At 40.9% G+C, this 14,688-nt stretch overlaps 1 protein-coding gene across 1 annotated transcript in view; it reads right to left on the bottom strand.

Moving 5' to 3' along the window:
• Positions 1–14,688, bottom strand: part of HTRA3 (HtrA serine peptidase 3) — a 26,386-nt gene extending 11,698 nt beyond the window's left edge. Inside the window, exons 1-4 of the mRNA XM_082051695.1 lie at positions 13,910–14,688; positions 4,823–4,922; positions 2,847–3,069; positions 1,955–2,149 (exon numbers count right to left, since the gene is read on the bottom strand). Of these exons, the coding sequence (XP_081907821.1) occupies positions 1,955–2,149; positions 2,847–3,069; positions 4,823–4,922; positions 13,910–14,333 (942 nt within the window). The 5' untranslated portion in view covers positions 14,334–14,688. The remainder of the gene's footprint in view (positions 1–1,954; positions 2,150–2,846; positions 3,070–4,822; positions 4,923–13,909) is intronic.

Raw genomic sequence — 14,688 nt, 5'->3', positions numbered from 1 at the left:
GGGAGGGCATGTAGCAGCTTCGGGCAATCTGAAATTGCCTAATACCTAATGGCCTTCAAAGGAAACATCCAACAGGACTACAGGAAATGAGAGTTGGAGAAGTTCCTGGTCCATCTTCGTGTCGGCTCAACAAGTTTGTTTTCGAATGAGGCCAGAGTTTTCAAGTAAGTCTACTGAACAGCCAAGAGCAGCAACTTACCACTCAAAATAAACAAAAGCCAAGTGATGCATGACAGTAACATGAGCCATATAAACTGTTTACACTTAGATAGCACAGAGCAAACCTTATAGATTACCAGAAGAATAAAAGACGTTAAAGTTTTTAAAACAGCTTCAAAGTTTGAGTTTAAACAAAGAGATTGGTTTCTTACATTGTATCTTTTCAGTGACCAGAGGCTACACTCTTCATTTTTGTGTCTGACTGGCACAAAGGAACTGAGATAATGATGTCCCAGCCTTCCTCAGCATATCATCTTTTATTCACTTGTCCCCTGCTTGAAGGATGTGATAATGGAAGAACTTGGGCATATGCAGAGTAGCTCCACTTAGGAACATATGTCCCTGTTTTCTCCTGCCCCATGGTCCTGTTGTCCCAGTATTTCTCACAAGGCAGCTGCATACACATTCCTGCAGGAAAGTCTTGGCTGAGCCACAGGAATGCTCTGAATAGACCAGCTCTGAAACTCCTCCCGTTCTCAGGAGAAAACTAGTGCATTAGCTAAGCACAAAGCATCCCTATGCCAGGGACTATCTTCATATTTTCTGGTCTCAAATGGCAAAGTAACTCAAATATATTGTCATTTTCCTTACCTCCCCTGCCATCACTATTCCATTTGATCTAGCACTATCTGACACACTCTGCTGTCCTTGTCTAAACTTTCTCATTAGCTTTTCAGGGCACTGAATGCCTAAGTATAAACAAGGAACAGTTTGATCTTGAGGAACATGTATAGGCGTGAATTCAAGAATCCCATGTTCTAATTCTGTCTCTGCCACCAATTCAATGTGTGCTTCCAAGTAACACATTTTGCATAAGTTTTCTTATTCTCCTTTTACAACTATAGAAACTAATTCTAATTAAATATCTTCAGAGCTTCAGCTCCTGGATCACATAGGAGCTTCCTGAAAATGCTCAGTTCCATGTCATATCTTAGCACAAAAAGTAATTACCCTCTTTTTCCACACAATTTCTCTCAACAAGTCTGTGATGATAAACATTTGTGAAGTGCTTTGGATGTGTAAAACACTAAGTATTATGACTTATGTCAAATTTGGTACCGAGGTCCAGCAAACAAATGCTGAAAATATTTTCCTTTCAATGCATAAAATATTTAAGCCATACAATTTCAGGCCATTTTCTACCTCAGATATGCATGCAGTGCTCTTTTTAGACTCAGTACAAGTTATATATACACCCAAGGACTCTACTTGAGCTCCTTGGATCTGTCCAAGCTGCTCTGAAGGGATATTATTTTAATGTATTTTTATACAACATCCAGTGCTAGGGAGCCTTAATTCCAACAATATCACAAACTTTATGGTATTTTACACTTAGATTCTCACTTGGAGTATGTGATGTGCAAACAGAAAACAAGAACAACAAAAGCAAACCCACCATCCCTCTCCTTAAGTTCTTACCCAGGTGTCCTGTCATTAAATTCAAGCAGATGCTGTCAACTTGACTACTCCATCTGGTTCTAATGGATGGAGCTGAAAGAAATTTTGGCTCTATTCTATAGCTCTTCTTGGCCAGCTCAGCTGAACAAGCAGAGAGAGAAATGTGTTGATCTACTGCTGGTCTATACAACCATGTGTTACTGCATGAGATCTACAGAATGAGAAAGGTCTGTTATATGTAACATTTTCATAGACAACCTCAGAGAGGGCAGTTTTATTTAACATACTTCTCACAGCACTAATGCCTGAATGTAACTCACAGACACCTAGTACTTACATTGATGATAGCATCTGTCTGAACATAATCCATATCCGAGTCCCGTAGGCCAAGTTCTTTACCATCTCGCTGAGCAGTGCTTACAATACCTGTTGTCACCGTGTTCTGTAAGGCAAATGGACTTCCAATTGCCACCACAAATTCTCCTGGCCTCAAATCAGCAGAGTGTCCCAGTAACAATACTGGTAGTTTTTTCTTGAATAAACAGAAAGAAAGAAGCATTAGTTCGCACCTGAAAATAACCTGATTGGAAAGATCAGAAACTATCAAGAAGTTAGGAACACACACATTCCATTACATGAATGAAACAGCAACTCCCTATTATATACCCAAAACTTACACAAGGTAACTCTGGCGGGGGTTTCTGCTTTAAATTATTTTCAGAAACAAAGTGCTAGCAGGAGTACCTTGAAATTTCTCCAGAAAAATAAAAAATAAAATTTAAAAGCCAGCAAGATTCTGAACAAGCTTTCCCCATTTCCAGCAGATTGTTCCCTCCTCCTAGAAACAGTATACAAACCAGCTATTGGCCAGTCTGCCACTCTCCCCACACTGTGCACCGCCTTGCAATCCATGTACTGGCACAAGGCTAGAAGGGTTAGCCAAAACACCTGGGTCTTCAGGTAAAGACAGCAGAATCTGCTGACATACTGAATGAGCTGCATTTTTTTTTTCTTCTTTTATTAGCAGTTCCTAGCACAGAAGACAATGTAATTAAATTATAACATATTAAAAATTTCCAGTCCTACAGAAGCAGTTTATTCATCACATTGTTTTCCCCAGATATATTTCCAAGGAATCCCTAAACATATATTCCAGCTGATCACCCTGTACTAAATGAAACTGAAATAAGGTTCCCAAATTAATTCATTCATCTGTTTATGCCACTCACCTTAGGGTGAATCTTTATTGTTGCAATGTCAGATTTCTTGTCAATGTCTTTGATGGTTGCTTCATAAGTATCTCCATTCTGTAACTGCACTTTCAATTGTTGTCTCCCTGATACAGCGTTTGTGCTTGACACCACATGGGCATTGGTCACAATTAAACCAGAATCAGACATAATAAACCCAGATCCACTGGAAAGTGGGACATTTCGACCAAAGAGAGGGTGCCTGTACAAAAAGCAAGTAATTATAACTCATAAGGGCACCATAACTTAAAGAAGATTAAATCAGAAATAATTTACCTCCTTTCACCCTGAGAAATAACAAAGCATTTCATGACCAATGTTACAACTCTTACAAAAATTAAATTAAGAAAATTGACAAAGAAAAGATCCTTTCCTGAAAACTGTGACTGCTTTTAGTCAGTCAGGGAGATAGGAACTGAGGTTTTCAGACAATCTGCAGAGTCCATTTCCTTTGGTTTCCAATTCTGTCTTTACAGGCTTCCTTTTAAAGAGGCTAGGTGGCAAAAAAGGAAGGAGGAGAAGCCCATCTGATTCCACTGGTTGCTGCTTCTATACAAGAAGAAAATGATGACAGGGAATAGTAGGGCTGACAAATGGACTGATCCTCTAGTGGGAAAAAGGGAAGAAGAAGGAACCTTGCAGTTGGACAGGGAGGTAAAGGAAGAGGTGACATCTCATGGAATCATGAAGCCCAAGTGTAGACTGGCAGGAAAAGGCATGTCTGGAAATTGAAAGGACTGGGAATGCGAAAGAAAATAAAAACACTAATAAAGTGTAAAACTTGGTGGGAAACAATATTTGCTGCAATATAGACAATTAAGACTTTGTAAACTGTTTAAAGTATTACAACTTTTCTGTATGAACAATTTCTGTAACGACCTTAGATTTGTTAGGGTAACAGAAAGTGCCTGAGCAGTAGAAGATGAGAAAAGGTCCACAAACTCTTTTTCTTCCCAGATGTGGTCCTTATTAGGAAGTTGTTTGAAAGTTCTGGGCTATTCAGCAGCAAAGAATTGGAGCAAATCCCAGGCAGAAGGCAGTATCACAATTAATGCCCAGCAGGCTGCTGGACAAACATTTACTTACAAGGAAAGAACAAACAATATTAACTACATATGCAAAGATCATAAACATCTTCAACTCTAACATTCTCTCAAAACACCAATCACTATGTGCTTAAAACTATGTTTCAGAAAACCTGATTATCTCAATTTTGCCTATTAAAAAGCCTATAAAAATTCTCTAGGAAATTCTTAAGTCTATGCAAAATTAGAGTACTCCAAGCAGAAAGGTACTCAAGTAGCTGTGCACATATAATATTTGCAGTAATTTGTTCTGACAGCAGGTTGGTTTGAGCACTCAATGTTAAACCTGCCTCCCAGGTTGTTTTGAGAACTCAGTGCTAAACTTGCTGACTCGGCTGCAGCTTCAGTGCACTGAATATTGGTATGTTTTGGTCAGCAAATTTAGAAGATTTTTTTCTAATTAGAAATAATTTCTGTGTTTAGATAGGTTACATCTGGTCAACATGCTACCTCTTGATGACCCCCTGCCAAATAAAATCACCTCTCATTGGAAGTGGAATAAACAACAAGAAGCTATGTTTTTCCAGCTTACTTTCTGGACTTGTTTTCTTTCAACCATATAAACATAATCCAGCAAGCAACACATTTTAGTGAAGGCTGAAGAGACCTCCAAAGATGAGATAGACTTATTTTATGGCAGACAATAAGTATTGTAAACTACTGTAAAGACTGTAAGCCAAATAAATTAGATCTACTAAACAGGAACAAAACTCACAAGTGGAGTGTTCTCTGGATAAATGAGCCTGCTGCTGTAATATTTTAGAGTATTTTGTAAACTTCAGAAATTCAAAATGAAAGTCACTACACCAAAAAAATTTGTAGACCTTTGTTAAACAATGCGATTAAAACACAAAGAATTGAAATTGTTACCTGAGGAAAAGTTCAATGTGCACAACTGCAGGTGCAATCTTTTCCACCACATCTGCTATGAAGTTGAATTTGTATCTTGGGCTGCTGGACTGTAGGTGACCTATACTAGCAGAAAGAATTGGATATGTTAATAAGATGACACCCTTTTTTACCAAGTAGGTGAGATAAATATGCTTTGAACCAGTCTGTTTCACCTACTGGGATAGTTTCCAAGCAGGTATTACAAAAGAAATCCAAGTATTTGAGATTGTTCAAAACTTATCCAGCATTTTGCTTGATCCCAAGAAAATTAAACCTCATCATTTGGCTACAAGTCCTTTGACTTTCCTAGAAATCTACAAGCCTTGTCTGGAATATTTTTCTCAGGACAACTACTAATTATTATCCAAAATGCACAGAGTCATGGGATGTCAGGCTGGAAGTGAACTCAGGAGGCTTTTAGTTCAACCTCATGCCCAAAGTTGAGTTAACTCTGTCTGGTTGGGACTGACAAACCTCCAAGGATGGAGACTCCAGAAACTCTCTGGGCAACTTGTCCCACTGCTTCACTGTCCTCCATGAGCTAAAAGTTATTCTTTTATCTAGTCTGAGCTTCTCTTGTTGAGACTCATGTTTCAACTCATGCCCATTGTCTCTCATCCTCCCAGTTCGCATCACAGTGAAGAGCTTGGCTCCATCTTCCTGGTAACTTGCTCAAGAGTACAGGAAGGTTGCTGTTAGGTCCTCCTGAAGCTCTTTCTCCTTCAGGCTGAACATGCCCGTTTCCCTCAGCTCCTTCTCACAGCAGGTATGTCCATCCCACTCAAGCATCCTCATGACCTTCTCTCAAACTCACTCCAGTTTGTCAATGCCTTTCTTGTGTCGAGGGGTTCAAAACTGGATGCAGTGTGCTAGATGTGGTCTAACAAGTGCTGATTAATGCAGCACTTGGGAAACACATTTAGAACCTAAATTAGGATATTTTTGAAGTAGACACATTAGAAACCTGCTGTAAATTATAATCTTTGCACCCAAATCATTTTGCAAAAACTACGTTAAACGAAACACAGCATTTGTAAATACTGAATATAATTCTGTGGAACAAAGATCATAGAGAGGGGAAAAAAGCCCACAGCATCCTGGCTTCTAATGTCACAACATCACAAAGTAATAATACTGCTTGTGCTAGAATGTCATGCTTATCTGCTGTCCCTTATACGTGGGGACATTTCACCACATATTAAACATATGCTGGGGGAAATATCACTACACTCAAACAGCAACCTTTTGTGTTCACAGCCTGATGCTTTAAAATTAACTATGGGATCTAGAGAAGGAAGTAAATGAGTTGTAATCAGATACAGCAATAACATTTTTTATTTCAAATCTGGTGCCACAGCACTGTGTTTATCCCAGAAGATATAATTCTTTTTCTGCCATTTAGTCTGGAGGCAGATGCTCTAATTACTAAATATCAACTCTTCAGAAGTGATGCTTTGCACCATCATGATTTGCTCCATGTTCAACTCTTGCTGAAGGCTGAACTTACTCCACAGTAGTTCTCATGTACCAAGTCAACACCTGGTCTTAAGGGTTCTTGATTTATCTATTTCTAGATCACATAACATAGTAATGAGTCCAGATATAGGTTCTGTCTTTTGAAAGGATATACTTTTATTTCATCAGCTGCCTTCAAAAGGAAAGTAGGCAGAAGGCATCACACAAAAAGGAAAGAATAAACACAAAGAAATTAGAGAGAAGCTTAAGAGAGTTTTGGTATTCTGTGTAGTTCTTAATTGAAAGATCAGTTTCACCAACCCATATCTACAGGTGTTTTACTGACCATTAAACCCTATAGCTAGTAAATTATTTGGGAGGAATATTAAGATTGCAACACAAGGGAGTCTAATCCATTTACAAAAAAGATATCTCACTGATCTAGTCTGTTCTTTGAATGAATTAATAAGATAGTGGGTGACAAAACTAGTTGTTACAGTTCCTACTGTCTCTCAGAAAGTTTTCACAATAAAGTGTTAAAGGACCTACCACATCAGAAAGTGAGAGGCCTTACATTACCACAGTATCCAGAAGACCTGAATCAAAGACAGGGACTCAGGGAATAAACCCAACACTGCTACCAAGGAAGAAAGAATTAAAGAAACCAGATCAAGACAATCAGGCATTTCTCCATAGAAGTCCATGAGAAGTCCATGAGTCCATCTTTTTCCTGTTACTGGACGTGGGATTTACTTGTGAAAAAGGAAACCATGCTTACATTTAGTAAGCTAAATTTATATAATATGGTATAAACAGAAGGAACAATTTGGCAGGACTAGATCCAGTCTACTATTTTTACGTACATTCCCAAGCACTGTTAAAAATCCCTCTAACCAACTGAATATGCTTGTTGCAGTACTTAGTTTAAAAGAGACCCTACAAACAGGAATCACTGAGGACAGTCAAATGTAAGCACAATATACTGTTATTTATTTTGCTAACTGGGCCACTGAAGATTTATCTTACCTTCAGTTCAGAAGCAGCTTGCCTGATTATGCAGTATATCTTTTGAAGTCTACTAACATGACTGTGAATGCTTGCATACACAGCAGTGTTCACTCATGGGATATAACTTTATCATCACATTTATCTTAATAGAAATGACTATATATCTATGAAAGACAGTTGGCTAGACCCTTAGTTGATGCACTAGCATAGAAATGGGGGGGGAAAGCATGGTGAATGCAAGCTTTCAGTTAATGTAAATCAGCACAGCTCTACGTGAGTCCAGGCAGCTAAATCCCTTTGCATCTGCTGAGCACTGAACTGTTCTGCCCGTGCCAAATCATCACAGCATTGTACATGGCCAAACACAGAGGAGGGTGCCTGCCAAAGAACTCAGTTTTGCACCACTCCTGAGTATCCACCAGGGAAACATCATGGGTGGCAGTGGCTTTCCTGGTGAGGTTTGGGGTAGGCAGAGAGAAAATTCGGAAAGAGGCAGTGGATGAATGTAAACATGGGAAGAATTGAAGAAAATAAAATGCAGCAATACAGAGAGGAGACTGTAAAACTGAAGCAAAGCTTGTCTTCTTTCCAAAGCATAGTGAAAGCTTTTCTCAGTCTGAGCAGAAGTCCAGAACCTCTCTGTTGGAGTCAGAAACAAGACTACTCAAACCTGAAGGTGAATCTAAAGCTGCACTATACATTAAAGGGAAAATTAAAACAAAAGAGGATCAAGAATAACAGGCATGCCAACTTTGTAAGGGTGTAGCTGAAGTTTTAAAGGCCTGATCAGACATGAGCTGTTCTTACTAGTGTCTGATGGGGACTAAATACTGGTGAAAACTGACTTAAAAGTTGAGATGCCTTCATAGAAACAGATTTCTTTTGAATCACTTTCTGTAAGCAGGGAGTGATAAGAACCTTTAAACATATTATATAATATCCCAGGAACTCAAACTGTGGACTAGGAAGATGTAATTGCACACTAACATTCACTCACACACATACAGCCCTGTTTAAGGGAACTGATATGTTAGTTGTTATTATTAATAACATTGTAGTACAAAATTATTAAACTGTTGGTTTTCATCAGAAGGCCTCAATATAGTTTAAAAGGGAGCAACTGCAGCCTGAGAAACTGAAGAAGGAAGCAACATCCAACATTGTGTAAGTTGCGTATGGTCACCCTGAAAACAAGTGTTATAACCATAGCTGTAGAATCAGGGCTTTATGTCAGACCTTAAATCTATCCTTCAGTTTGCATTAGTTGGTAGACAGTTGCTGCTACTGTTCTTACTAAAACATAAAATTAAATGTGTATTTTTCCTTCGTGTTTCACTCCGCAGATGCTCTTCCCATCTTGCAGAGTTTCATGCAGCTCTCAGACCTCTGCTGGACTGTGAATGTAAAAGCTCCAAGTCTGCAGCAGCTTTGTGTATTTTGACCTATTGACCTACTGAGATTTGCCACATAGTTTTTCACAGGTCTCTCAATAACATCCATTATTTTCCACATTATTACTGCATGTTCAACATCATCTCACACTAACCAAAGCTAATTCACCTTGGAAAACAGCCATAATTTAATCAAATTAACTATCTGTTGTATAACCAAAATCTCAAAGGTGCTACAACCAGGTTGTACTTGAAATAAAAAACAAATTTATACTGTATGAGTCTTTAGCTGTCTACACATTTCTTAATCAAATGAAATGGATTTTCTAATCAAATCAAGCAGATTTTCAGCAGATCTGAATTCCCATCCTATCATTTAAATTAACTGATTAGATACTCAGCAGCTCTCCAGCTCCTCTCACAGAACACTCAAAATCCAGATTTGGATTTAAGTGCATAAACTGGAGTTAAAGATGTTCAGCCTGTTTTGTAAAATCTGATCTTACATTTCCAGTTCTATACACTCCTACTACACTGGATTTCTATGGCTACGGCTATGTGCCTTACAGGTAGGAGTATGCTTTTTATCAGCTTAAGACTTTTCCTGCATAGGAGTATTATCTACAAGCTATGAGTTCATTTAATAGTGTTGTATTTATTTTTGCAGAGACAAACGACCAACTCCAATCTCATTAACACTGCTGCAAATAAAGAACAACTCAAACACAGTTGTAGAGTTAACCCAGTATGAAGATAACTGAAAAAAAAATTAAAAATCAGCAGAAATTGTCCTAATCCTGCTGAAGATAATAAAGCTAAACCCATTTATATTTGCAGAAGACTGACATTTTCTGAATATCTGCCAGCTTACTCCCTGTACTATTAAATCAACTCAGATTCAATGCTTTCTTAAAAGACAATACATTGTATTAAGATCCATAATTTTATATTCATTAAGAATGTGTGAGGCTGCGTAACTCATTCTTTTAAGGCTGTTCCCCCATCTTCCTTTTAAAACCAGCTTCAGTAAAGATCTGTGTGTTCAGCAACATTATTATGTCTAAGGGAAGATTGCAACCTGGCAGATCTGATCACCAGGGATAAACACTGTCCCTGCTGTGCTCTCATGGAAATAAATTAAAGACAAATAAAAGATTATAATGTCTCTGCTTAAAAAACAGAAACATGTGCTGGAAACATAGGTTCATGGGCAGCTTTTCTGATGAATTCAGCATTAAGATCAAGTTGCATAGCTGTGCACTGACCATAAAGCCTTGGTGAGTTTAATGCCACATTGTATTCAAGCAACTTGTTTATACAATGGATGTCTACCGTGCACAGATGAAAACAATTTGGTCAGCCAACACCAAAGGGGCTTTCTTGTGCAGCACAGCAATCACAGCAGCCAGACAGAGACAAACTGGCACAAGCCTTCCAGCACAGACACCTCACAGCCTTGCTGACTTCAGATGCTACTTATTCCTCCTTCCCAACTGACTCTCATAAGGAGACACAATGAGAACACCTCTTTACTCCTAGCTATCCTATCCAAAGAAGTGAAGTACTACATTCTGAATGTTTACTAAACACTGTGTATTCATCCTCACCTGCAGGAACTAAAAACAAATTCAGACATAAGAAAAACAATCGGTAAAGGACTAGACTAGAGTTTGCATTTCCAGCCAATACCTTGCAGTGTGTTTCCCTAAATACAGCTGGTGGCAGCTGTAAAGCATTGATGACAACCATACCAGTAGGAGACTTCATTATCTCTTACCAGGCCAATTTCTCAGAAATGCTCAGTTGCTCCTGTGTGTGGTCAAGTTATGTACAGGCACACTCCAAACACCCCACATGGAACTGCGTGCAATGGCTCTGCTCACGCATTAACCATATCCCAGACACTTGTTTTAGGGAACTGAACCTTTCCTATCTTGCAAAGATTTGACTGACATGGGTGAGGCTTCACATCATGACCACTTTCTGAGAGTGACTTCAGTTAATCAATGCAGAGGACAGACATTCTCAGGCAGAACCCTGCAAAGGATCAAAGCCAATGTACTTGTTTTCTGGAACTTCTTTCCCCAAAGGTTTCCAAGCAATCTCTTCATTTCCCATGTTGCACTGAGAAAATAACACCCTTATTTTAGAAAAAAAATAAAAAATATTTTTTTATTTCCACATCCTAAGTGAGAAAATACAAATCGTTTGACATCTGAACTATCTTCACAGAAGCCATTAGCAAAAAAAAACATTGTAGGGAATTATTAGCTGTACTAAGAAAGTTGTTACTGAGAGATCACAAACAGCCCTTTGTGCAAGAAAGAGTCTGACATAAATTCACCACAGATTTTAGGTGACTCTGTAAATCTTTTCAGTGGTGAGCTTGACACTTTAATAGATCAATGTGTGGCATTGTTAGAACTTAAATTTGCTGCAGTAAGACACAGGGCTCTGTATGAACAGGTCTTTGATACAGAGGTTGTCTTCCATATGTGTTTATGCCATTACTTACACACTAGTCTGTAATAGCGTATCTTTCTCACAGGAGGTGACAGAAGGCAGGAAAAAGCTAGCTGCTTCAGAAAATTCCCATATATTAAGGTATCTAGTGTTGAAGAGGAAAAGAAAAAATAGTTGTAGCATGTAGTTGAAATTTGCCTAGGAGTTCTGCAGACTGTTCCTACAACTATCTCAGAGAAGTCCATGGGTCTGCTCAGCTGAACAAGGCTAGCTGTATGAGTAATGGTTTGCAGGGCATAAGCATATTGAGGAACATCAATGACAGAGTTGTGCATCTCCATGCAGTACACATTCCCTTTAGTACACTGTAACTAAAACTTGCAATTTGCCATGGTGTTCTTCAAGCTAATCCAGGCTTTCTGCAAGGAAAAAAATATTTTAAATTCTGTCAATTTTGGGATTATTACTCAGTCATCCTGGGCACCTCTTTCCTCCCTTCTTTTCTGTGTCCTTTACTATCCTTCAGTACTCTTTTTTTATGTATCCTCATTCACCAGACTTCTGCCACTAGGACACCACAGCTAAGTTTTCTCAGCCTATCTTGATTTATTGCAGCCAGAATCCAACTTAGCACCAACATAAGCAACTGGAAATGGACAGGAGTAGACATTTCAAAAGCTGTCCCTCAGGGTCATTGCATGTTCTGAAAATGGCCCAAGTCACACTAGATAAGGCTACTGTTATCTGACTGTTTTAATACATATATGGTTAAGTAAAACTGGATTTAGTTCGTAACTAGCTTAGCTCTTCAAACTCTGAGTCATCTGAGGCCAGATTTCTTTCAAGAACAGGGAAAAGAGAGAAACTCAACAGTAATTTTAAACTGTTAACTTTCTTCTAAACCTCTCATTACAGCCATTGCATGTTATTGTTTAAAAAAAATACCATAATTGAGTTCTATTCCTGGCTCAACCACCAACTCAGTCTGACCCTGGGCAAGACACTTGGTTTCTTTGAGCTTCAGTTTGTGCAGCTGGAGAGTTGAATAAAAAAAATTAAAACTTAACAGAGAACCAGATGCTTCATCTAAGCTGAGGTTTTCTGGGACAAAAAATAAAGCCAAAATAAAGTGAACACTAAAATAGTTGCTTGGAAAAAAAAAATGTTACATCTACCTCATGGCTCCAAATTCCTAAGCCTATTAACAGTAGATTCAGAAAGATTCCTTAAAGAAAATGTAATATATACCAAACCCTAAGCACTCAGTAAGCCCTCAGATGCAGTCTAGCTCACTCATTTTGGTTAAACATTCTGATTATTTCATGTGGATCAGTTCCAACCAATTATTAGGAGTACTAAAGCTAATGGATGCTCATGTGAAAAGGAACAGGCAAACAGAATTTGTAACTGCAAAATACTGGAGCAATTGATCATTGCAGGTCCCGGCTGGCACCTGGAGCAACTCTTGGCTCTGACAAGATGCTCCTAAAGAAACTCCAGGAATATCATTTGACCTCCCTCTCTCCACCAGTTCACCTTCTCTCAAGAGCGGGATATATGAAGGATCCCCTATTCACAGAAAGGCTACAACAGTAGCACTTTTCCTTCTGACTCTTCCCAATAATTCTGGCAAGTTAGCTATCTATGAATACACAGGATGGTTAGTGGTCCACTGGACATAATGGAAACAAGACTCCATTATGCATAAGACACTTCTTTCCAGGAACACAATGAGAAAGGTAGCAGAAGCAAACCCTTGAAATAACATAACAGTAAGTATGTGAAAAGATACTAGTAGCATTAATACTTCCATAAAGTGACCCATTTTAATACTATGAAAAAATTACCAACATGATTAATAAACCAACAAGCCTGAAGCTACCATAGCTTATCACAATATCCGAGGTCAAGCAAAGGCCTTAGGATGCTACTCCAAACAGACCATTTTATATCCTGAGCGTCAATATTTTAAATTGTAAAGGAGGTTCACAGGCATTTTTTCCCCACTTTAGGCTCAACAGGACTAATCAAAACTTCTTGTGAAAAGAAAACAAAGCAGGCAAAAGACTATGTTTTAGGTCTTTTACATACTACATGATGCTTTTTCTGCCCTCTTTGCACTATATGGCTTTAAGAGGCATTTTCTGCCTAGCGATGCCTGTCAGGTGAATCCAATTAACCTCCCAGAGACCACCAGGGAAGGCCCCAGAGCACAAGCATCCCCAGGTCCCTGCTCTGCTTGTGCAGCCCGTGGTGCAACAGATCTGTAGCTCAATCTGCATGGGTGATGCCACCACAACACCTCAGCAGTGGGTGCAAATATGGGCTGAGGAGGTGCCCGCTGCCCTGGCAGCATCACACCTGCCACAGAGCTCACTTCCACACTGTCAAGTGCGCTCAACTCCTGCAAGGGAACACTGCAGCAGCAACACGCACAACACCGAGGCATCCATGGCCATGCTATCAAGTGGAATCCTCCCCAAACCTCAGCCTGAGGCAACTAGCTCACACTGAGGATCAAGTAGGAGAATTTTTGCTGTTCAGAAAGGACCTGAGCACCTCTTCCCCATGCCACAGCAACTGCTGGCAGCAGGGAGAGGTACTGCACTGGTGTAGCCCTCTTTACAGTCCCTGGAGCCACCCAGACTTCTCAAGCGACTGACAATCACAACTTTTCTTAGCCTGGAAACCATCACGCCCCTTCACCGTCCACCCTCCGCCCCACGGGCAGCCCCCACCATGCTCCTACCCGATTCACAGGCTCCCTTCTGGACCTGGGCGACGGCGGGCAGGCCGTGCTGCAGCGCCTTGCGGCTCACCGCCTTCAGCTGGCAGATGTTGTCGTAGGTCCGGCCGTCGCTGCCGCACACCTGGGCGCTGAGCTTGCACTGACAGACGCCCTTGGCGAAGCGCTTGCCCATGGGGTAGCGGCAGTCCAGGCTGTCCCCGCAGGGCGGGTCCTCCTTGCGGCCGCAGGAGTCCCCCTCGCCCGCGGCGCAGATGAGGCAGCAGTTGCAGCGGTCGGGGACGTAGCCGCTGGGGCAACTGGGGCTGGGGCACTTGGAGACATCGCAGCGGGTCGGGCACTTGGCTCGGGCCGCCAAGAGCTCCGCGGCGCCTGGGCAGTAGCTGAGGGACAGCAGGAGCAACGCGCTCAGCAGCGACACCCTCATCCTGGGCGGGCGGCTGGCAGGGAGAGCGGCGGAGAAGGGCTGCGAGCTCGCCCGGCCCGCGGGGAGGAGGCGAAGGAGGGAGGGATGGTGCAGCGAGAGAAGGGAAAGTCGGGCTTTATGCACACACGGGTAGGAAAGTTCCTTGTGCCCCGAGCTTCTGCAGGCGGAGCGGCAAAGAGCAACAGATGGAAGGAAGGAGGCTGGAGGCTAAAGCCGGAGAGCCAAGGGCAGCTCAGTCCGTCCGAGGCGCGGCAGCTCAGCTGCTCCCCGGCACTAGCTCGCAGAGCTGGGGTGCTGAGCCATGGCCAAGGTGAGCGCCGTCCCCAGGCGGCCGCAGTGAGGAGTCCGCCGGCCG

This window comes from Streptopelia decaocto, assembly GCF_964273445.1.
Source record: "Streptopelia decaocto genome assembly, chromosome: 4".
NCBI classification, from domain to species: Eukaryota; Metazoa; Chordata; class Aves; order Columbiformes; family Columbidae; genus Streptopelia; species Streptopelia decaocto.
The sequence above is the reverse complement of the archived record's forward strand: the minus strand, read 5'-3'. Positions and strand labels throughout refer to the sequence as shown.